Source organism: Rhincodon typus, chromosome 5 (assembly GCF_021869965.1).
Source record: "Rhincodon typus isolate 14 chromosome 5, sRhiTyp1.1, whole genome shotgun sequence".
NCBI classification, from domain to species: Eukaryota; Metazoa; Chordata; class Chondrichthyes; order Orectolobiformes; family Rhincodontidae; genus Rhincodon; species Rhincodon typus.
The window spans coordinates 94699871-94725488 of NC_063336.1; the positions used below are offsets into that span (position 1 = coordinate 94699871).

The 25618-nt window shown below is 39.1% G+C and overlaps 1 protein-coding gene across 1 annotated transcript in view; it reads right to left on the reverse strand.

Moving 5' to 3' along the window:
- mcph1 (microcephalin 1) overlaps window positions 1–25618 on the reverse strand; it is a 265997-nt gene that overhangs the window by 173023 nt on the left and 67356 nt on the right. The window contains exons 9-10 of the mRNA XM_048597101.1: window positions 19932–19969; window positions 12403–12565 (exon numbers count right to left, since the gene is read on the reverse strand). Coding sequence (XP_048453058.1) covers window positions 12403–12565; window positions 19932–19969 — 201 coding nt within the window. The remainder of the gene's footprint in view (window positions 1–12402; window positions 12566–19931; window positions 19970–25618) is intronic.

Below are 25618 nucleotides of genomic sequence, written 5' to 3' on the forward strand. Positions count from 1 at the left end.
GAAGGTGTTGAATTAACAAGAACAGCTAAACAGGTTAGGCCTTTACTCATTTAGAGTTAAGGAGAATGAGAAATGATCTTATTGAAATATACAAGATTCTGAGGGGGCTTGACAGCACAGATGCTGAGATGATGCTTACGCGATTGGGGAAGTCTTGAACTGGGGTCATGGCTAAGAGGTAAAGTCACCATAGTCCCAGAGGGCCTTAGAGTTGCTCTCTCTTTGGAGAGAGATGACTGATGCTGGTTTAACATGAGGGTCACCATGCCTCAGGTGAGGGACAAAGTTGAGAAATGTTGACAGTAACCAGTATCGGGACTTAACCTGCACTGTTGGCATCATTCTGCATTGCAAACCAGCCAACTGAGCTAACTGATCCCCAAGGATTACAGGGCATAATTGCAGAATGAAAGGACACTAAAATGGAGATACAAAGGAATTTTTTCTCCTAGAAGGTAGTCAATGTCTGGAATTAGCTGCCCAGAATAATGGAAGCTAGATCACTGAAAGTACTTAAACAGGAGGTAGATATATTTTGAAAGATCAGGCAGTTGAGGGTTATGTAGAGCTGGGATCAATGTAGAGTTCAGGCTTGTGGCAGATGAGCCACTCAGATCAGAACTGTTCTGAAGAAGGGTCACTAGACCTGAAATGTTAACTCTGCTTTCTCACCACAGATGCTGCCTGATCTGTTGAGTTTTTCCAGCAATTTCTGATTTTGTTTCTGATATCCAGCACCTGCAGTTCTTTGGATTTTTTTTTTGTTGAGGAGTCAGTTTCAGCTGGTACTTAATTATTCTGCTCTTTTGCAATCCTTGAGGAAAAGAAAGGTGCCTTTCTAGCACAGACAAAACTTCAACTGTACATTTCAGTTTAATGACAACCTAAAACTAAATTAGGTTTGTACAACTCAAGACTTACACTTTCCTCAGCAAATGTACACACTTAGACTAAACGGAGTTCTCAAAAATCTAAGTTTTAGATAAAGCCACTTTTTCTGTAAAATAGTTTGTTACACATTGCCAGAATGATGTCAGGGAAAGCAAGAGAATTCGATCAAAAACGTAGTATTAAACTAAACGGAACCAGCTTACCTATATTTGGCCTTTGAACACAATAACATTTACATACATTGATGTGCATATACCGATCAATTCATGCTTAGCACGATATTTCATTTGCTTATTAGTCACAATTCATTGCTTTATTAAATTAACTTGATCCTCAATTAAATTTCTGCATTGTTCTTGATTGAAATTTTCAAATTTCATTCTTCAAAGATTTAAGAACATTGTGCTTTTCTTTCAACTAAAGAATGTAGTTTGCTCCTTCACAGCCTATGCTTCTGAAATGGCTGCCAAAAGACTTACAATTATTTGCATAAATCTCACATGGTGATTTCAGCTTTCACTGGTTAAGTGTCAAAGGACCTTATTTTTCTCTGGTTAATGCCTTGCATTTTAACAACTGTCGACATCCAGCTCTATCTGCTGATGGAATATTTTTGAGCATGTCATATTCAATCAACTTTATATACTTGGACTATTTATTTAAGGTCTTTGAACTACCTCGTTTCACCAAGGGTTTTATTTCCTCAAACAAAAAGTTATTTCACTCTGGGCTATAATAACTAATATGATTACAAAGTTGTCAGTAGTTCAAAATCTAAACTTTTTCCATTCAGTTTCATGATTTCGGATAGATTTTAGCAACTGCAGCTAATTGAAGTATTACTGCCTTCAAAGGTCACAATATTTACTCGGAATAATTAACTGTCACGCTCAGAAACTTCAAAGTACCAAATCTTTGCTGTGTTCATGTTTTCCTCTGATAGACTAAACATTTTTTGGAAAGTTTGCTTATTGGATGTTGGGATCGCTGACAAGGCTAGCATTTGTCGGCACCTCAATTGCCCTTTAAAGTGCTGGTGAGCCATCTTCTTGACTGCTGCAGCCCATGTGTGCAAAGTGTACACAGTGCTGTTCTTCAGGAAAGGAGTATTGATATCTTTTCAATTTAAGACAGTGCGCAACTTGAGGCATAACTTGTCGGTGATGGTGTTTTCATGCACCTATTCCCTTGTTTTTCAAATTGTTTAAGGTCTTGGGTTTGGATGATGCTATTGAAAAAAACCTTAGAGAGTTGCATCTTGCAGATGGTATACATGGCAAGCACACCTAGGTTTAGAAAGTTAATGCTAAATGTGATGGGTGAGCTGACAATCATGCAGGCTGCTTGGTCTTGGATGGTGTCGTGTGTTTAAAAATGTTGAGAGTTGCAATCATTCAGTTAAGTGGTGGATGTTCAATCACCCTCTGGTGTGCATTACCCAGGTAGTGGAAAGGCTTTCGGGAATCAAGTAGTGAGTTATTCACTGTAGATTATCCAGCCTCTGACCTTCTCTTGTCGTCACAGTATTCTTGTTACAGTTCAATTTCTGGACAATGTTAATCCCTAAGCAGTTGACAGTGGAAAATTCATCAACAGTAATGATATTGAATACAACGAGGAACTGATTAGACTCTGGCTTGTTGGAAATGATCACTACCACCCTCTTCTGTGTTGTGAATGTCGCTTATCGATTTTCAACTCAAGTCTGGGTCATCTGTATTTGTAGATGTGGCTAACCACAATGCAATCAGTGTACATATCGTCTTTTCTGACGTTATGATGTAGGGAACCCCATTGATGAAGTAGCTTAAGATGGTTGGGCCTAAGATACTGGCTTGAGGATTCCAGTAATGTTCTTGGAGTTGAAATGGGAAACTGCAATAGCAACAACTGTCTTCCTTCGTTTGAGATATGACTTGAGCCAGTGGCCGTTTTTGCCTCAGTATCCATTGATATTAACTTTACTGGTGCTTCATTATTCTACATTCAGTCAATTGTTGCTTAACATTTAAGGTACTAATTTTCACCTCACTTCCAGAATTCAGCTTTTTCATCCATTTTTAAGCAGAGGCTGCAATAAAGTTTGAAATCCAGTTGGATTTGTCCTGCTTTTTATGAACAAGACATACCTAACCAATTTTCAACTTCGTTGTTTAGTTGACAGTGTTTTATCCATACTGGGATAATTCAGAAACATGTCTTCCAGGATGGAAGGGGGGACATTATCTGGGAGCATAGCTCTGTTTCATCCACAGAGCTCAACCATTCCTTGATACCAGCTACAATGAATCATTGTGTCTGAAGATTGGTTTGTGAAATGTTGAGATATCAGGAAAAAGGTTGAGACTGCTGGATGAAGGTTGTTGCAAAATTTTCAGCTTTGATTTTTGTACTCACGTGTTTAGTTCCACCATCATTAAGGATGGGAATGTTTGTGGAACCTCCTCCTTCCATTAGTTTAATTGTCCACGAGTATTCAGAATTAAACGATTGGTTGTCAGATTGCTTAGCTCTTACAATAGCAATATAGTTCCTCTATTTCACATGCAGGGCAATCCTTGTCGTTTGTGGCAATAAAGCATGCTGCGTGTAGCCTCACCAAGCAGTCATGTCATTTTTAGCCATGTCTAATGTTTTTCTTAGTACACTCCTTTGCACCCCTTGTCGAACATGTATTTGTCCATTGATTTGATAGTAATGGTGGAATGAGAATTACCATGGGCCATGATGTTGCACGTACAATTTTGCCGTTGCCAGTAGCCAATAGTTTTGAACTGCTAGAACTGCTCAAAATTTATCCCACTTTGAAAGGTAACTCACCACAAGTTATTTTTAATTCGGCTACTTATTAAGAAATCTCACAGACAATCAAGTACTGAAACTTTGATTTAAACTTTATTGTATGAAGCAACCAAAATAAGACCTGTCAAGTAAGCAAGTTAATGATGGAATCTGGCCAGGATTCCGCCGACTTGTTCTGGTATTGGATTCTAAGACATTTTCCTCTCTTGGTGTGACATTTTTGATGATTCAATACGCTCCTCCATTCCCAACATTGATTACTTTTTCTGGAGAGCGCAAGTCCGTATCTTGTCCTCTTATCAGAAGTAGCTCCCCTGTTCATTGTTACGTTCAGTGTTAGTTATCTGGTTGAAACACAGCTTTTCTTGCAATTAACTCCTTAAATTCTTCTGCAGGGTAGTCTTTATCCTTTGTGGCAATAAAGCATCCAGTTTATCAAGGTGTCAAAGCAGTTTTGTTTATGTAATCTCGCCAAGACATGGCTAATTACTTTCAGTAACAGCTTGTCTTTGTCTCTTACATCTCAAGAAGCAACTAATTCCAGACAGAGTTATTGCTGATTCTTTCAATCCATAAAGTTACTAAAGCTGTGAAGTTTACATTGCCATAGTGTAATGCTACACAACATGATAGTGTTCTCAAAGTAGAGATAAGATTTGGTCTCCATGAGCAAAGTATGGTGCTCACTGCTAACAATACTGTCATTGGTAGGTGGACCTGCAACAGTCGGATTGGGGAGGATCAGATCTACTAGTTTCTTTTCCTTGCGTCGGTCCTTTTATAAACAGCTAAAGGGACAATCATTCTTGGTGATGAATATCAAAGTTAAACAACGACAGCATATCCTGGTTATCCTGAGCACATTTTTCCAATTGTTGTTTCACCTTAGGTGGAGATCTCCTGATTCACGGGCTGAAGGTGCGTAATAGTTAGTAATCAGCAGGTTTGACCTGATATCATAACACTTCATAGGACCGAGAGTCAATGTTGAATACTCCCAGGAACACACACCCCAACGGCACCACAATGCTACCAAACTCCAAGGATGGGACAGGTATGATAATGGAGGAGTTTGGAATATTGGTTGTAAAGTTTGAATACATGAGCGTGACTGTGGTCAGGTCATGTTGAGTCTGAAACAGTTCACCAAAATTTGGCACAAGAAAGAAGAACATGAGAACTAGCAGCAGGAATAAGGAATTCAGCCCCTCGAACTTGCTCTGCCATTTACGACTGACTTCAACTCCACTTTCCTGCCCGTTCTCCAAAACCCTTTATCTGCTACTAACCAAAAATCGGTCCTTCTCCTCCTCAATTTTTTTTTTTCAATGTCTTGGCATCCTCTGCACTTGGGGGTAGTGATTTGATAGATTCGACTCTTTGCGAGAAGTAATTCCTCCTCATCCCTGTTTTAATTCTGACACTTCTTAGGCTAAAGCTATGACCTCTCATTCTAAACTGCAGTACAAGGGGAAAAATCCACTATGTCTACTTTGTCAATCCTCTTCAACATCTTACATCTCAATTAGTGAGTTTAGGCCTAATCTTGCCACATATAACAAGCTTTTTATCTCTGGAACTAATCTATTGGACCTTCTCTGAATTGCTTCCAATGCAATTCCATTCTTCCGCAAGTCAAGGGATGAAAACAGAATGCTGTACTCCCAGTGCGGTTTCACCAATGCCTTGTACAATTGCAATGACACTTCCCTACTAGCGTACTCCTTTCCTTTAGCAATAAATGTTAAAATTCTATTCGCTCTCTTTATTACCTGATGTACTCACACACTAGATTTCTGTGATTTATACTTAAGGACACCCAGATTGATCTGTAATGAAGCATTTTGAAGTTTCTCTCCATTCAGAGAATAAGTTGCCTTCTTATTCTTCCAACCAAAATGGTAACATCACACTAATCCACATTAAGCTCTAACTTCCAAATTTTGGCTCTTTCACCAGCTCATCTATATCCATTTGTAAATTTCCTCATTACAATTTAATTTCCCATCTATTTTAGTGTCATCTGGACCTACGCTGTCCAGATGATAGTGAGAAGGACTTTGCAGGGTTCTGCTTCAGCTGAATGTGCCTTTATTGTGTTGGCGCCAAGGCTGAACCTGGGTGTCTGCCCAGTTTTATGATTATTAGACTTTATTATTGCAGTTTCCTAAAACTGAGTGCCATGCTAAGCTATTACAAAGGGCAGTTAACAGTCAATCACATTGTGGTGCATCTGGAATTACACATTGACAAGACTGAACTTGGACAGCAGATTCTTTTCTTTGAAGGGTAATGGTGAATTAGATGGGTTTTTAGAAAAGTCCAGCATTTCATAGTCACTATTATGATTTTGTTTTTGTTGCAGATATTCTAAAATAGATTTACATTTTCCTACTACCTCAGTGGAATTTGAACTCATATCTCAGACCAATATTCCAGATCTCTGGATTAATAGTCTTGTAACACAGTCGTTATGCTTCTCAAGGTCTGACAACTCCTCTCTTTGAAGCAATTACTCTTGTTTTTATATACCTTAAGGAATTGTTGCTTAATATCAGAAGAAAAACAATGCAACTCTATCACTCCATTCAACCATCTGGAAACATAAACAAACTAAGAGTACATTCTTAAACTAAGTTCCTAAGTTAGTTTATAGAAAGGTAAAAGTAAAGGTAAAGCTGCCAAGTCCCTGAGGCGGCTGTCACATTAAGAGAGACAACTGGTGGGGAGTTTAACCTGAGGGTCATCATGCCTCAGGTGAGGAGGGAGGTTAAGGTAGGACCTTCATGGAAACCTCAGCCGGTGATGGAATTGAATCCATACTTTTGGTGTCACACTGCATCACAAACCAGCTGTCCAGTCAACTCACCTAAATGACCTTCTGCAGGCTTATACACGGTTTAATTGTCCAATCAATAGGGATAGTAATAACAGCATCATCTAATTATCATCAAAATTAAACAAATTTGTTTTGAATTGATGAATTCAATCATTCAGAAGCAGAATTGTTCCTGGTCTTCATGTGGTTCCCAAGGGCACACAGATCACACTCTGGATATCTGAACGCAAGTTGCATGCAATACTTGTCTTGATGACATTATGAAAGCGATCTTAATCATCTCAAAACAGGACTCTGGGTAGAGTTTTAACATTTTTTTCTTTTTAACAGGACCCAGATCTTTTTGGTCCAAATCATGAAGGTTGATACATTTAGTTCAAACAGAATTTTTAATTAATTCAGTGCTTCATTTAAATGATGGGATTTATTTTATTTATAAACCTGCTAACATACATAGAACAGTACAGCACAGTACAGGCCCTTTGGCCCACGATGTTGTGCCAACCTATTATCCTACTAAGATCAATCTACCCTGCATACCCTACATTTTACTATCCTCCATGTGCCTATCCAAGAGTTGCTTGAAAGTCTCTAATGTATCTGACTTCACTGCCACTGCCGGCAGCACATTCCACATGCCCACCACTCTCTGTGTGAAGAACCTACCTCTGACATCTCCCCTATACCTTCCTCCAATCACCTTAAAATTATGCCCCCCGCGTAATAGTCATTTCCGCCCTGGGAAAAAGTCTCTGACTATCCACTCTATCTATGCCTCTCATCATCTTGTACACCTCTATCAAGTTACCTCTCATCCTTCTTCTCTCCAATGAGAAAAGCCCTCGCTCCCTCGACGTTTCTCATAAGACCTGCCATCCAGTCCAGGCAGCATCCTGGTAAATCTCTTTTGAACCCTCTCTAAAACTTCCACATCTTTCCTGTAATGAGGTGACCAGAACTGAACACAGTTACACTTCCCTATTTTTAATTTGTCCCATGCATCACTGCCCAAAACTTCAATGACTTGAATGCATTTTTCAATTCTTTCTACAACAGAGATTGCTAAGCATGCAGATTCCTCTGTACTTTCCTGTTTCCTCAGCAGCATCAGATGCAATAAGAGATCATAAAGCAGACCAATTAAAGACTTGTCATGTTAAGAAATCTTTAAGAATAGTAAGAACAAGCTGGCGTGTGCTGTGTTTTAAAGCATTTGTTGAAACGTGCCCTAGCATTTATTAAACTGATGTCTAAATTAACATCATGAGTAATTTAATGGTTTCTCAGCTGAGGAATGGCTGAACTACGTTGATTGAACTCAGAAAACTCAGCAGAGGGGCACAGCTAAATTTCGTTTTCAGTCAGGTATCACATGTGGATCTTCCCAGACTGTCTGCCTCAGTACCTCGGTATGCAATATTTATCAACAGAGCCATAAGAGAAGCATAAATCATTGATAAGCCAGAATTTACTCTCCTGGTAAAAATGAGTCCAATTGTGCTTACTTATGCACAAACACAACAATGACTTTAGATAAAGGGTGGATGCGTAGTTAAACATTAATATCCAAAGGTTTTGTGAAAATTGTTACCATTCCACTAATACCTTAGCAAAAACTGCACAGTGTTCTCTGCCTCACCATTGAAATGCATTGTGTCAAAGAAAATTAACTTTACAAGACAATTATTTTTAAAATGCCCCTTTAAACATATGAGTTTGAAGAAATGTCCATATAATCTGATGGCTGTGCGAGACAAATTTAAACAGAAACTCACTGAAGTGCCAAGTTATAGCTTTAATACCTTACACAATATTTCACTGAAAAGAGACAGCCACAGCTAAGATGCAGCAAAGAAGTCACTTCTGTTTAAAAAAAAGGATGGTTTTGTGTTCGTAACCAAACACGATGTTGTTAAGAAATCAGTTTCTGTTCGAAAGTCAGGGAACAGAACTTAAATGGGTTCTTGAATATTTAAGGAAGGAGTCACTGGGGTGTGCCTTCTTGGTGATAATTATATCCAGGAAAAAGACTCAAAGTGAAACAATTGTTCAAGGACAGTTGAAGTTTTGACCTGGTACAACTTATTAAAAATCTGCTACAGAGCTGTGAGTAACTCTGCTACATATTCGTCAGGGCACGGCACAGAACAAAAGTGTTCCATAAGAGGTAGTTCATTAGTCAGTTTGTGGAAAACTTACTTTTTCCTTTAGTTTGATATATTAGTTGCCTGTTAATTAATATTTGAAATTCGTTGATTCAGATTGTGCCTTACAGTCAAAGTCCAAAAAACTGATTATTTGTTTTCTTGTTGGTTGCTTGGGAAGTCTGTAGTCTTTGACCATCAGATCACCATGAAGGTCTTTCCTTCTCAACCTCTCCCCTCAACTGAGGCATGTTGAGCCTCAGATTAAGCTACCACTGGTTGCCTCTCTCTGAGAGAGCAACCCTATGGTCTCCAGGCATTGTGGTGGCTATAAAACATCTTGTTAAAGAAACTGCTAACAATCTCCGCTTGGTTTACAACAATTGAACTGCATGTAGATGCTAAATTTGGGAGTTAAACTTGACACAGGAGTTAAGTCTCATCATTACAAGTCTAAGTACCCTTTTACTGATACCAAATGTTAATTAATAACAGCCTCTCGGTCATTGAATATTAACTGTTCAAGTGTGTAGTCACATTCTATCAGATTCTAATTGTTGGAGGTTTTCCTCGCGTTTTTTTGCCTTTGCAAATCCAATCTGCATTTCCTGTCTTTATTGTACTGTCTGAACCTGATTCTACAATGAACGTCCACACTTCGGTCTCAGACTTTACACCGTTAATTTCACAATCCTTCAATCTTGTTCATTAACGGTTGCCTTCTCTGTGCACTCTAGTTCCAGATTTCCTGCTTTCCTCACTAGGCCATTATCAGCCCACACTTTCAGCAAATTGTCATGTAGTAAATTAAAAATTATACATGTGTATCTGTGCCTGCCAAAGCAAATTGTGGCCTTCACTTAATTTTGGAAGTAATGCATCTCCTGGCATCAATTAATTTTAGGCATTGGTAATCTTACAATCACAGTAAAATTAGAGCTCCTTTCCTTTGCAGCCCCTGGCCCCAGTTGCTTTTCAACAATGTAATTAAGTGCTTTGCATTTTATATATGCTATTTCACATTTTATGTGTATACATAAGATAAACATTTGATTTATAAACCAATCAGAAAAGGAAATCAAAATTTGGTATTTTGATTTATTAATGTTTAAGAAGGTGTTTCATAAGAAACTTGACAAGTTAAGGGAAAATATACTTGACAATAAACTGGTTAAATGAGGAGAGTTAGACTATTCAAAAAGAGAAATTGCTAGATTGGGTAGAGGTACTCATAAAACATTCCAGAAATCTTCTGAAGATAATTTTCAACAGTAGTCAGAAAATGGGAGCTTAGCAAAAAGCAAAGCAATTAAAGAAAATAAAATATACAGGTCCAATGATAAAGGTACTGCAGTTAACTCATGGAACAACCAGGGAGCCCACAGGATATGACAGAAGGTAAGGTAAATGGCTTTTAAAGTTGAAATCGAAGTCTTTACAAAGTTAAACTGGCAACGTTTAGGCAGAGTTCTGGGCATGTGGAAGAAAGTAAACTTCAATTACTTGTAAATGGAAAGAAAATGCAAGGAAACACTGAAAAGAAACCAAACTATTTTGAGAGTACAATGAAACAGGCAAATAGATTTCAAGGGTGAATGTCAAGGGCAATACTGAACATACAGAATATCACATTTAGATTATAATGAAGCAAAGAGCTAAATGCCGGAAATCTGAAACAAAAACAGAAGTAGCTGAAGAAATTCAGCAGGTCTGGCTGCATCTGTGCTGTCAATACACAGATGCAGCCAGACCTGCTGAATTTCTTCAGCAATTTCCATTTACGTTATAATAGTTACAAAAGTATGTAATGGTATTTATTTTCCTTTCCTCTTTCACAGGATGTGAGCCTTGCTAGCAAAGTCTGTAGTGTTGACCATCCTTAATTTCCTTGAACAGAGGTGTTAAATCATTAAAAATCTTTTTACCGTATGAAGAGAGAGCAGGAGTATGTCATTTGGCTCCTCGAGTCTGCTCCACCATTTAAGAAGATCACGGCTGATCTGATTGGAGCCTAAATCCACATTCCCATAAGAACATAAGAACTAGGAGCAGGAGTAGGCCATCTGGCCCTTCGAGCCTGCTCCGCCATTCAATACGATCATGGCTGATCCTTTCGTGGACTCAGATCCACTTACCCGCGTTCTCACCGTATCCCTTAATTCCTTTATTGTTCAAAAAAAATCTACCTTTTTTTTAAAAAGTGTTTACTGAAGTAGCGTCAACTACTTCACTGGGCAAGGAATTCCATAGATTAACAACCCTCTGGGTGAAGAAATTCCTTCTCAGTTCAGTCCTAAATCTGCTCCCTCTAATCTTGAGGCTATGCCCTCTTGTCCTAGCTTCACCTGCCAGTGGAAACATCCTCTCTACTTCTATCTTATCTATTCCCTTCATAATTTTATATGTTTCTGTAAGATCCCCCCTCAATCTTCTGAATTCCAATGAATATAATCCCAATCTACTCAGTCTCTCCTCATAAGCCAACCCCCTCAACTCCGGAATCAACCTAGTGAACATCCTTTGCACCCCCTCCAGTGCCAGTACATCTTTTCTCAAGTAATGTATCCCTATAACCTTTCACCCCCTTGTTTAATAAGAATCCATCGACCTCTGCGTTAAAAATATATAAAAGATTCCACTGCTTTTTCAAGAAGAGGGTCCCAAAGAGTCGACTTTCTATGAGAAAATAAATGTTGCCTCATGTGTATCTTAAATGGGCCTTATTTTTAAAAGTCATGCTGGTTCTAGATTTATTAGAGCAAACATCCTCTCCACAGCTACCCTGACAATACCCCTCAGGTTTTTGCATGTTTCAATCAAGTTTGCCTTTTATTCTTTGAATTTTCAGTGGTTACAAGCTTAGTCTTTCCAAATTTTCCTCATAAGATACCCCACCACCTGCTATGAAGAAGGTTGACTGGACCAGAAACATCAACTCTGATTTCTCTCCACAGATGCTGCCAGACCTGAAATTTTCCAGCAATCTCTGTTTTTGTTCCACCCATCCTATTTATTAGTGCAGTAATCCATCTCTAAACTGTTTCAAACGTTTAGATCTTCCCTTAAATAAGGATATTGTGCACAGTACCTCAAGTGTGGGCTCACCATGCCCTGTCTAACTGAAGCATAACCTCTCTAACTATATATTCAATTCCTCTCACAATAAATTATAACAATCTATTAGCCTTCTTAAATACTCACCGTATCTGGATAATTCATGCACAAAGACACCAAAATCCCACTACACCTCTGAGCTCCATATTTGCTCACTATTCAATAATATTCTTTATTTTTAATGGACAATTGCACATTTTCCCACATTATTCTCCATTTGCCATATCTTTGCCCACTTGCTTAGCCTATCTATATCCTCTTCACAACTTAGCTTCCTATTTATCTCTGTGTCACCAGCAAATTCGACAACAATGCCTTCCATCCCTTCTTCCAAGTCACTTTTATAAATGGTAAACAGTTCAGGTTGTAGCAGCAATCCCTGTGGCACATAATTCATTACATTCTGCCAATCTGAAAAAGACCATATCTGCCTACTCTCTGTTTCCGGTTATCCATTCAATCTTCATCTATGCCAATATGTTACCCCCGACAACTTTCTGCAATTACCTTTCATGTGGCACTTTTGCAAATCTGTTAATTTCTTTTGCATTTCCTCAAGGATTGTTTGGTAAAGTACACTGAAGCATGGGTGATTCTGTAAGGTTAACCTACCCAGTCAAAGGACAAGATCCAACACCCTTGGGCAATTCCAAACAAGACATTCAATGTACGCCGTGAGTGTCCTGCGACAACATGAGTAGTTGTTTCATTCACTTGGTCCGAGAACAAAAAGCCACCGAGCTGTTTCACAACTTGAATTACAATAATCTGATTCCTGTTTGAAAAAAAAACATTTAAAATATCTTTTATATAATATACTATCAAAGAGTTGCTGTAAAATGTTATGAATAGATGACATGGACCATACTATCACAGCTGTACTTCTCTGCCATTGAAAGATCAATAACCAGAGTTCAGATTGAAGATATTTGGGAAATGTTCCAGGCAACATGTGAAAATGTAGTGGAAACAAGTTCAATAGTAACCTTCAAAAGAGAATTGGATATTTTTTTTTTAGAGGAGACCTTTAGAGGGCAGTGGGTAAAGACCAGGAGAGTGAAACTAATTGGGCAGCTGTTTCAAAGATCTGGCAGATTCAATGGGTTGAAAGTCCTTCTGTGCTGTAAGGTTTATGATTGAAAGGCTAGTGTTGCTTATAAAAATGGATACAATAGATGAGTGACGTAAATGATGTTACATGCAAACAGACATCGCAAAGTGCATTATGGGCACAGAGTATTTTTGAAGTGTAGTCACTGTTGGAGGAAATATGAGAATTAATTTTGTACACAAAGTCCTACAAACAGAAATGTGTTAATAATTTGATCCTTTTTTTATGATTTTCAATTAGGGGTAACTATTGGCCAGAAGCGGGGATATTTGCCAATGATATCACAATGTTCAGCACCATTTGTGACTCCTCAGATACTGAACCAGACCACGTTCAAACGCAGTAAGATCTGAACAATATCCAAGTTTCAGCAGACAACTGGCAAGTAATATTCAAAGAACAAAGAGCAGTACAGCTTAGGAACAGGCCCTTCAGCCCACCAAGCATGCACTGACACATGACGCCTTTCTAAACTAAAAAACTTTTGCCTCTATTTGTTCCCTATTCCTCTACTCCCTGCCTTTCAAATATCTGTCAAGATGCCTCTTAAAACATTGTGATAGTATCTGCTTTGTTAAAAAACTTGCCTGTCACATCTCCTTTAGACTTCCCCCCTTTTACTTTAAACCTATGGTACACCTTAAACATTTCTACGCTTGGTAAAAGATTCCTAATATCCATTCTATCCATGCTTCTCATAATTTTGCAAACCTTTAGCAGGTTGTCCCTTAACCTCTGACATTCAAGTGAAAACAAAACAAGTTTTTTTCAATCTTTCCTCATAGCAATTACCTTCTAAACCAGGCAACATCGTGGTAAACTTTTTCTCTACTCTGTTGAAAGCCTCCACATCCTGCTAGCAGTGTAGTGACCAGAACTGTATGCAATATTCCAAATGTGGCTGAACTTAAGTTCTATACAGCTGCAACATGACTTGCCAATTTTTATACACTATGCCCTGACTGATGAAGGCAAACATGCCATACACCTTTGTGACTACCTTATCCACTTTTGTTGTCACTTTCTGGGAACTGTGGACCTTTAATGCTTATATCCCTCTGTATGTTAATGCTTCTAGAAGTTCTGCCATTTCCCTCCTGCACTGGACGTTCCAAAATGCATCGCCTCAAATTTGTCCAGATTAAATTCCACCTGCCATTTCTCTGCCCAAGTCTCCAGATAATCTATGTTCTGCTGTAACCTTTGGCAATCCTCCTCATGACCCATAGCTCCCCCAATCTTTGTGTTTTCCATAATCAAACCACCTACATTCTCCTAAAAATTATTTAACAACAAATGACAGGAGTTCAAACACTGGTGCCTGTGGAACACCCTGTCACAGATCTCCAGCCAGAAAAACACCCTTCCGCCGCAACCATCTTCTATGACCAAGCTATCTATCTTACCAGATCACTGCAGATTCCAGGTGATTCACCTTCTGTATCAGCATACCACGAGGGACCTTGTCAAAGGCCTTGCTGCTAAAGGCCATGCAGACAACAACCAACGCCCTGCCCTTATCAAACACCTTTGTCACTTCCTCAAAAAACTCAACCAAGTTTATGAGACACTACCTCCTCTTCCCAAAGCCATGCTGCCTATTGTTTACAAGTCCATAGTTTTCCAAATGTGGGTGAATTATGTCCCTAAGAATCTTCTCCAACAATTTACCTACCACTGATCTAAGGCTCATTGACCTGTAATTTCCCAGATTACCCCTATTACCCTTCTTAAACAAAGGAATAACATTGGCTATTCTCCACTCCTCTAGGACCTCTCCTGTGACTAAAGAAGATCCAAAGATTTTGTACAAGACCCCAGCAATTTCCTCCCTTGCACCTCTCAGTATTCTGGGATATATCCCATGTGGTCCTTGGGACTTGTCTATCCCAACGCTCTTCAAAACATACAATGCTACCTCTTTTTTTTATACCGACATGTCTTAGAATATCAACATATCCCTCTCATGACTCACCAGTCACGATGTCCTTCTCTGTTGTGAATACTGATGAAAGGTATTCGCTAAGGACCTCACGTGCTTCCTTTGGCTCCACGTACAAATTCCTCCTTTGGCCTTGCGTGGACCAAACCTTTCTCCAGCTATCCTCTTGCTCCTTATTGGTGTATAAAATGCCCTGGGATTTTCCTTATTCCTGTTTGTTTCCTGTCAGCCCCTTTTCGCCTACCTAACGCCTTGTTTAAGTTCTTTCCTGCTTTCTTTACATTCTTTGAGGGCTTGGTCTGTCTTCAGTTTCCTAAACCTTATGAATGCCTCTTTTTTCTTTTTGGCTAAGCCCATAATTTCTTGTCACCCAAGGTTGCTAAATCGTGCCATGCCTATTCTTCATTTTCACAGGAACATGCTACTCCTGAATTCTAATCGTTCGGCCTTTAAAAGACTCATGACAGATGTGGATTTACCCTCAAACAGCCATCCTCAATCTACATTTCCCAGTTCCAGCCTAATTTTGTTGCAGTTTGCCTTTCCCCAGTTTAGTAGTTATACCCGATGACTACTCTTATCCTTACCCATAATTAACTTAAATCTTACTGTTCTCAAAATGCACCCGCACTGAAACTTCGATCACCAGGCTAGGCTCATTCCCCAATACCAGATCTAGTATGGTCTCTTCCCGAGTTGGACTGTTTACATATTGTCTTAAGAAACCATCTTCGATGCACCTAACAAGACTTCCCCCTCATCATACAAGCTGCTGGCACTAAGCAGATCCCAGTCAATTCAGGGGAAATTAAAATCACCCCCACAACAACCCTGGTGTTCTAAAATTGTTCCATAATTTGTCCACATATCTGTTGCTCTATCTTCCACTTCTGTTGGGAGGCCTCTAGTGCAACCCCAAAGTTATTGCACCCTTCCTACTCCTGACTTCTACCCACATGGCCTTGCTGGATGAGCACTCCAAGGTATCCTCCCTCAGTACAGCTGTGTTATTCTCCATAACGACTAATGCAACTCTCCCACCTCGTTCACATCCCTCTCTATCTGACCTGAAACATCTAAATCCCAGAATATTACGTTGCCAGCCTTGTCTTCTCTCAACAAAATCTCTAATAGCTACAACATCACAGTTAAATGTACTAATCCAAGCTCAAAGTTCATCTCCCTTACCTGTCATACTTCTCATGTTTAAACAAATACACTTCAGACTGCCAGTCCCACCATATTAAATTACCTCCCCCATCTGTTCTTCATTTTGGCCTCAGTGGCTTTAGTCTCTAATTCATCATTTCACTTGCTGACCTATTGTTCTGTTCCGACAACCCTGCTACACTAGTTTAAACACTCCTGAGTGACACGAGCAAACCTCCCTGACAGGACGTTGGTGCTCCTCCAGTTTGCAACCTGTCCTCCTTGTACAGGTCCCACCTGCCCTGGAAGGCATCCCAATAATCCACATATCTGAAGGCCTCCCTCCTACACCACCTCTTTTGCCAGGTATTTAACTGTGGTATCTTCCAATTCCTCACCTCATGGCATGTGACTTTAGGGTGTAATCCTGACATTACAACCACCAAGATCCTGTTTTTCAATTTACTACCTAACACTCTGAACTCCCTTTGCAGGACCTTGTACTATATCCTGCCTATGTCGTTAGTACCAACTTGTGCTGCAACGTCTGCCTGCTCGCCCTCCCGTTTGAGAATGTCTCATGCCTGCTCAGAGACATCCTTGACCCTGGCAATGGGGAGGCAACACACAACCCTGGAGGTTTTTTTTGTGGCCACAGAAATACCTGTGCCCCTGACTATACAGTTCCTTATCACGACTGCTCTACTGCATCTTAACCCTCCCTGCATAACGAGACACTGACAAAGATGACCAAAAGCTTGATCAAAAAATTAAATATTAAGGAGAACCTGAAAGAGGAGGCAGGAGGTTTTGGGTAGGATTCCAGCACTGAGGGTTCAATCAGCTTAAAACCACAACCAGAAGCATGGTTATGAGGCTGCAGGGCATTACATAGATGGATAAGAATGAAACCACAGAACAATTTGAAAACAAGGATGAGAAATGTAAGATTTTAACCAGGAACCAAAGTAGGTTTGTAAGCACAACGATGCTGGGTGAACTGACATGCTGAAATTAAAGATACAGCAGCAAAGTTTTAGCTGATGACAAATTGATAGAGAGTAGAATGTGGGAGACCTGCCAAGAATGCATTACAATAATCATGTCTGGTGATTTCAGCAGATGAATGGAGGAAAGGAAGGAGTTGCGCAACATTTTGCAGATGGAAATAAACAGTCATACTGACGGCCCAGATAAATAGTTGAAACTCATATCAAGGCCAAAGAGAACAGTATGGTTATGAATAGTCTGGTTTAACCTCAGACAGTAGCCTGGATGACAGATGGAGTTTGTACCCTGGGAACAGAGATTGTGACGTTCTCTGTTATTTAATTGGAGGAAATTTCTGCTCACTCAATGCTTTATATTGGACAATCGATCTGACAAGTTGGAGAGACGGTTTGAGAGAATGATGCAGACTTGGAACTGGGTGCTTTCAGCATACATGTGAAAACTGGCATGTATGTGTCTACATCATATCATGAAAAACAGCATGTAGCTGAGAAACAGGAGGAGACCAAGGAAGGATCCTTGGGGATCACTGAAGATAACTGCACGAATGAGATAATGGCCAGAAACATCAAGCAAGATATCAAGGAACAAGTGCTAATAGGTAATTCTTTGATGAGTGAACAATGATTTCCATTTAGAAAGAGTGTGGGCTAATGACTGAACAGTGCGTTGTATGACAATTCTGACAAGCACTAGACCGGAAGCTTCATTAACTGATCAGAGGATAGTGAAGAGACCATGATCCAGAAGAAGATTTCATTTGAAAAAAGGATAAATGTGGACAATATGGGCTGAAATAAGACAGAACTTCAAAGGTGACAAAAACATGAAGGTTTGAAGATGAACAGTGGCAGTGAGAAAGATGATTGTGCAAAGTGGCGCCAAGATATGTAGTCTCAATACTAAAATAAATTGATGAGATGCTCAGGCTTGGTGTTAGAACTGAAGGTTGCTAGGCTGAACACAAAACAGAGAATGATAAATTGAGAACATAGGAAGGTCATACATTGGGAGCAGGAGGAAAAGATTCATGGGAATACAGAAGAGAAAGATATGGAGGCTGGTGGGGCCATATTAAATTGTATGTACAAGGAGACAGCAGGGTATACGTCAGAGGGCGAGAGGCAACAAGGTGAGCTTGGTTGCAGTCAACATGCAAATATTGGCAAAAGTAGGACAAATCAGAGATTGAGCTGTAGAATTAAGCACAAATCAAGAAATGAGAATTTAATGACTGCAGGTAGCCAGTCAGTAAAGAGGTGTAGATAGGCAAGGCAGATTGTGAAAGAGATTGTAAAAGAGATGACATTGCCTAAAGTCAACAAACACAGTAGGAAAAATGAGAGTCAGAGAAATTTGTAAAAATACGCAGCAGACTTCTAAAAAATGGATCAGAATCTTTTACAAGGAACAACTGTTTGAACATAGGAATGGAATGGGAAAGTAGAGTTCAAGAAGGAATTTGTCTTTTTCCAGACAGCATCACTTACATGAATTCAAACAGGTTTACCACCTGATGATGTTCAGACTGTGACTCGTATTAAATGAAAAGACGAATCTGACATAGCAAGAAAGCTACAGAGTGATAGAGTCATCTGCAGAAAAAAACATTTTTAGTGTAGTGAATGCAGCTGCTGAAGTACCGAAGTACCAGAAAGTAGGAGAGTTGGTCATGTTAACTAGGTTGTCATGGTCTGGAGATCAGAGCAGTTATCTTGAGTTTGGCAGCTACGACAAATAATTTAATCACTGTATCAGGATAAAGTGCAACTTCAATTTTTTGCCAAAAAGCTCTTTGCTGCAAAATGCTGGAATGCTAAAGGGAAAACCAGTGATGTATGCAGCTGTTGAAACCATCTTTACAAGCTAAATGATCAAACAAACGTTGTGACATCTAATAAATTTTGTGGACAGGAGCAAATATCTAATATTGGGTGGTGGTGTCGTGGAATCTCAGGAAATCAATAGAGTGCCAGATAAAGGAGATGCACATGGGTATAAGGGTTTGTGTCATATCAGAATGCAGTAAATGGAAACTGGCGGCATCTGGTCTTACACCATGCACAACATTCATGGACCATAGCAAGAATGAAGCAAACAGTAAATGGACACTGAAGGTATTTTGCACAAATGTGTGTGGGTAGATTAAAACTTGAAAAAAAAAATCCGGAGACAACATTGCCTTTCTTGATGATGGCTACCGAGAATCATACATGCGAAAAAGTTATTCTTCTCCAGTGCTGAAAAGGAGGGATCACAACCTTCTGCTTTTGGTTGCACTTCCCAGAGCCTGCAAGCTAACATCTACAAGCCCCAGAACCTGGAGTCTAAAAGCCAGCATCATTTTATCACTGTTTCTTAATTTACTCATACAGCCTTGATTGTTTCAGACCATATGTAAGGCTAAAGGTCATCAGAACAAAGGAGCTCAATGGAGATCCAAAGAAGTTAGAATTCAAAACTATATACTTGGTGAATTAAATACATTATTGATAGATTCCACCTACTGAGCCAGGAATCACTGTCCTCAAGAGATTTGAGGAAAACAAAGGGGAAAAAAAACATATACTTTCAATTTAAAGTTGCACCTAAATATGAGAAAAGGGATGGCTTACTGTTGTTTTCATATAAAAGGTTTTAATGGGTGACATTTTGTTTTAATGCAAGAAACCAGAAATAAAATAACGCTATTGAGAGCAATTTCTACAGAGCGCACAAAGACAACTACTGTTGAAGAACTAAACTTCACTCCTGTTTTAGCACAAGTTTCTTTACACATTATTTTTAACTCAACATAATACATTCTTTATCATGTTAGATCTAGCTTCCATCTGAACATACAACAGCATGAAGCTGCCAACTTTCCAAGGTTAGAACTTTTTATTAAGGTTCAGGGAAAATCAAAATAAAATGAAATTTAGTACTTACTCTGAAGGCATACTCGTCATGACTAGTGTTCTGCTTGGCTAGGAAAATAAAGAAAATCAGTATCAATTCTTAAAGCTTATAATCATTCCCGGTCACGCTGATAAACACAATTACAGCAAGGATTTTGCAAGAACCGGAACAGCAGATTATGGTTAAAGAGTTTGTTGTAATTTGCTGATTAAGACAGTTTAATGTTATACAAGAGAGTACTTTCACAGTTCTGATGAAGGATCACAGGCCTGAAATGTTAACTCCGTTTCCCAAGAGATGGTGCCCAACCAGCTGAGAGTGTCCAGTATTTTCTGTTATTTATTTTAAATTTCCTGCATGTCAGTGCTTCGTTACTTCCACATTATTGTATGCAACAATGGTTTATATTAATATCAGCAATTTCTGTTTATAGTTATGAGTATGGAGCCATACATGTATTTTCTATGCTTAAAACGCAAGAACTTTAAAAAAGAATCATTCAGCGAATATAGGTATCACTTAGATACATTTCTGCATGGTGATTCCGAGCCGGAAATCTGGTAGGGAGTCCCAATACTTGTCCCAGTAATGATTAAAAAACAGCAGTCTATTTCCAAATCTCGATGTTGTGTCAACTGGACATAATCAGTGTCTACCCTATTCTTATTGCCACAGGAATTATAGTTTTGATTCATGTTAACTGCAGGGAGTTTTAAACCAAATATCAATGATTTGATTACATTTTATTATACAAGGTAGTCATTTCCCAACTGTTGTGAAGGACAAAATTTACTTGGCACTAATCAACTTAATCTGGGCGTTATTCAGTCTAAATGCATGCAGGCATGATCAGTTTCACCATGAGAAATCGTAAACAGCATCAATCAACAATCAGTTGCAAACCTTGTGCTAGCTGATCTTAGGGAGAGGAGACTATTGATAAAGCAACTGAGGATGTTTGGGCCTGAGACAGTATGCTGGGGAATTCCTGCAGCCATACTATTCAGATGATTAGTCTCCATCACTAGCACCATCTTGTGATACCTATGATTCTAGAAAATCAAGAGTTTTCCTCACAATCCTTATTTCAAATTTTGCTAGAATTCCTAGTAACATAGTCAATTGCTGCCCAGATATTATGGAAGTCACTCTCACCTCACCTCTGGAGCTTAACTCAATTTGACCATGTTTGGATCAAGACTACATGAAGAACTTAGCAGCACAGGTTCACCATGTCTGCACCAGCCACAATGTCATTCTCTACTAATCCCATCTGCCTGCACATGGTCCATGTCCCTCTAGTCCCTGCCTCTTCACACATCTAAAAGGTCTGGAGGTAAGTAATCCAGTCGGATCTGAACCTAAGCATTGTTAAAAATTGGCGACTAAGTACTAATGATTCAGAGTAGGCTGAGACAGCAATAATTAACTGTGTAGATTTGTCCTGATTTTGTGGACAGCTGAGAGCTGGACAATTTTCTACATCGTTGGGTAAAGGCCTGTGTTGTAGCTGCATTGGAACAACTTGGCACAGGGTGGGGGGCATGGGGGCGGGAGATGCTGCTAGCTCTGCAGTACAAGTCTTCAGTTCAGTCAATGGCAGGGACATTTCCACGCTCTAACAACTCTTGACTATTGCTGGAACATAGTCACAGCCCATAGCCTTTGCACACCCAGTGCCTTCAACTGTTTTTGGATCTCACACAGAGTGAAGGTTGAAATCTGAGATTCTGGAAACCACAGGAGGCGGCTGAGATGCATCATCTATGCAGCATTTCTGGTTAAACATTAATACAAATGCCTCAGCCTTGAAATCTGGTAATGCCTGGGTGCCCCCTGCCTTACTCCCAACACACAGCGGTGAACATTGGGATGTATGTAGATCCTCCTCATCCTGTTGTTTAATTGTTCAGCACAATTTATGACTGGATGTGGTATAACTGCAGAGTATTAATCTGATCCACTGGCACAGGATTGCTTAGCACCATCTATCAAATGCTGATTCCATTGGTTAGAATACAAGTTGTACTTGGTGAGAGTGTCACCAGGTTGACACCTCATTTCAAAGTATGGCTGATGCTGTTCCAACTGGCATGCTCTTCTGCACTCTTGACTGATAACTTGGCCTTGTGGACTGAGGGAAGTGCGTGGCCAGGAGGTTATATTTGTGAATGAATGCAATTCAGCTACTGCTGATGATACATAGAGCCTCATGGATATTCATGGATCTGTTGTGAATTTTCATTTAATCTTTCCTGTTCTCCAACCTTCCCATATATTTGTCTTCACACATCTCCCCCCTTTCTCAAAACCTATTATATTTTCAAACTTAATAGGTTGTGAATGAAAAGTCATAAACCTGTTGAGTGAACCGTGATTATCTTTCTGCAGATGGTGCCTGATCTGTTATTTCCAGCATTTTCTTTCAGTTTTACAGCATCAACAGCATTTTGTCTTTGAAATTTATGGATAAGTTCAGAGCATTTTCAGATTAGGAGTAGGTGCATGATTAAATTTGAATGCCCAAACATTCTGACTGAATTGAATCACGTTGTTATTAGCACTGTAAAACTTCGACTCTGTTCATTATCTCTTCCCCTAACAAGGCTATGCTAGTTCTGTGAGCAATTCATATTTGTTGAAGCGCTCAACCACTCTATCCTTAAAGCAGCTTCCACATAATTGATGCTAAAATTACAAATTGATGCTGAAATGTAGGCATGAGGTGTTGTTCTACCACTATTCCCAACTAATGGAGTTTTGTACATTGGCTACACTGTGGGTAACCTTAAAAGTATTACTCGATAAATTTGAATATTTGTTGAACAAGTCGTCAACTGAAAAAATAAAAGTGGATTTTTTGGGATACTTTAATATCAGTATTTTGACTGAACATGGAACCTGTCACAAATTCCTCAATTTAAATTATTTCCTTCCATTTTGTAAATAAATCTACATGAATAACGTTTGACGCATCAACTTTAATGTATAATATTTTTTTCTAGGGCTAAAAGAAAACAAAGCTCAAGAGAAAGTCAGCAGCATCTGTGGAGAGAGAAACAAAAAGTTATTATTTTGGGATCGGTATAACTGTTCTTCAGAACTGGACTCAATATCAACTCAACGTGGTTTTTCTCTCCACAGATGCTTCCAGAGATAGCTCAGTTTCTCCAGCACTTTCTATTTTTATTTCAGATTTTGAGCATCCGCAGTGTTTTGGTTTTATTCTGAAAGAAAATATGTTGCTTGATAATTCTGATCATCATCCAGTATTCACAATGTTGTTCAAAAAAATGAACAAATATTTAAAAAGTGAAAAAATATGCCAACAAACTGAAGAAGACATGCAATTTGAATGCAGATCTATCCACTGAAAATTGGGATGACACATTTCTATGTAATGCTATAGGAAATGCCAATACCCTTTTGCTTGAAAAATATCTTGAAAAATATTTCAAAAAAGACAAAGTTCAGAAGGAAATTAAGAAAACATTGATTAATGTAGTATGTGCAAGAACTGCAGGGTATTGACAATACGGAACTTTGAATATCCAAATAAAGATGGCAATTGTAATGCTGTAATTGACAAAGGAGGAAGAAATTCATGAAATGCCTATCAGAGAACGTGTTTGGTCAGTGTGCCACCAGCCCAAGGAGAAGGGAAGCAGTGTTGAATGCAGTTTTGGAATGAACTGGAAAATCTTTCAATCAGTGAACATTTGCAAAACAGGTCTTATACAATCACCAAATTGAGATAAGTGGCAGAAGAGTACAATCCTTCATATAATCAACAATAAAAAATATTTGATGGGAGGAAGATTAACTTGAGTAAGTTGAAAAGAGATCTTGCCAAGGCAAAACCGTGATTGAATAGTGGGAAAACTTCAACGAGACAACAGTTCAGTTACAGAGAAGACAGACTTCTGGGAAAGAGAGGGAAGGCTTTCAAATTCAGATCTCTCTGGATGACTGTACATGTAGTTGTTAAAGTGAGACAGTAGTAGTACAGGTGATGAGGGGTGAATCAACTCCCCTCTCTTAACCTCCTTTGTTGTCCTCAACAAAGTTTTATTTTCCTTTGAACACAATGTGATTTAAAGGTGTAGTTTCACAGTGCCTAGAAGGGAGCCAACAGCAAGGTTTTCTTGTGCAAAAGAAAAAACAATTTTTAAATTTGTAAATGAGGAAAGTAATAAAAATGAGATGTCAACTATACTTGCAAACAAATATAAAAAGTTAAACCGCAATAGGACCTAGTTCAAAAAGGAAGGTCAAAGAATATACAGTTCAAAGTCCATAAAGTGTCCTTGGAGGCAAGGTTTTAATCTGAGATTACAGTTATTTAAGTGATGCTTTATATCCTCGTTAGTAGCACAGATTTCAGCTATCCTTTGTAAGTTTATGGCATTCTGATGTTCTCACGAAATGCTTTGTCCCTTGAGGATCTGAGAAGGATATTCATCCAGTTCTTCATGTCACAAGTCAATTTTCTCTGTTGGAATAACTCCCTGGAATATAGCTTGTCTGTGTATTCCAGTGTCTAATTCCAACTTTCAAAAGTAGACCATGTCTTTCATATTTACTGTGTGAAAACTTAATCAACAGGTGTAAATCAAAATAGATGAAATTTTCTTTGTCCTTGATTAGTTTCTGTGTCTTTTGATAAAATGTTAGTTTCTGTTCAGTTCAGTGATGGTTTTGTTTATTATGAAGGTTGGCTAATTTGTGAGAGTATCTGATGGCTGCAGCCAAGTCAACGTGCGGAATCCAGTGGCCCAGAGCAGAGCAGGGACGGTGGCCAGTGGGCCTGGAGCAGAGGTGACCACTGGTTGAGAACCGGTAGAGCCTGGACAGACCACGTAGAAGCGCTTATAGAAAGACTGCAATGTCTATCTTTTTGGTTTTATTTCTTATTTCTCCAACTTATACTTATGCCATGCACATCCGTAATGTAGTGTAACATTTTGTCTTTATTTTCTCTACTTTTTGTACCTACATACTTTGTATCTAAGATGGCACCGTGTTGACGACATTGTACACCTTTCATTGTACTACTGTTCTTTTGTAACTTGAATACACATGACAGCACACCTAATTCAAATTATAGGGGTCTGAACGATGTGGGTTATGGCAAGATTTGTGATGGAAACGAGCAAGAAATCCAGCAAGATCCATCTCACTGTCGGGTGCAAGACATTTTGTTTTTTATGCTCCTGATGAGCGAGTTTTTTGCAGGACTACAAGTTGCCAAATAAGGAGGATTACTGCTTGTTAACTCCATTATTAAAGCCAAAACTTGCTTCATTAATATTCAGCTTCCTACATTATTAAATATAGCAAACAAGATAGATGTCAAGAATTCTGGAGATGGAAGTCAGAATGAGTACTTGGCAACTTCAGTCGCCACTCGCTGCAACTAACCTCCAGGCATCAGCCTATCAGGGCATACTGCTTGGACACTGGCCAGATGGACCTCATGTTCACAGACATTGGTATCTGCCATGTGCCAACATTTAAAAACTAAAATGGCACATCTCTGATCCACATACCAAGATGCTAACCTTGTCACAATTCAACGCTGCACAAGCAACTATCATTGTAATGCTACAGCAAGGACACTGTGCGCTCAGGGACACACCCAAATCATGCACACTGACCAGGTTCCATCTCTGGCTTAAAGCAAAAAAAAACTGTAAATCAGAAATGAAAAAAAAAAG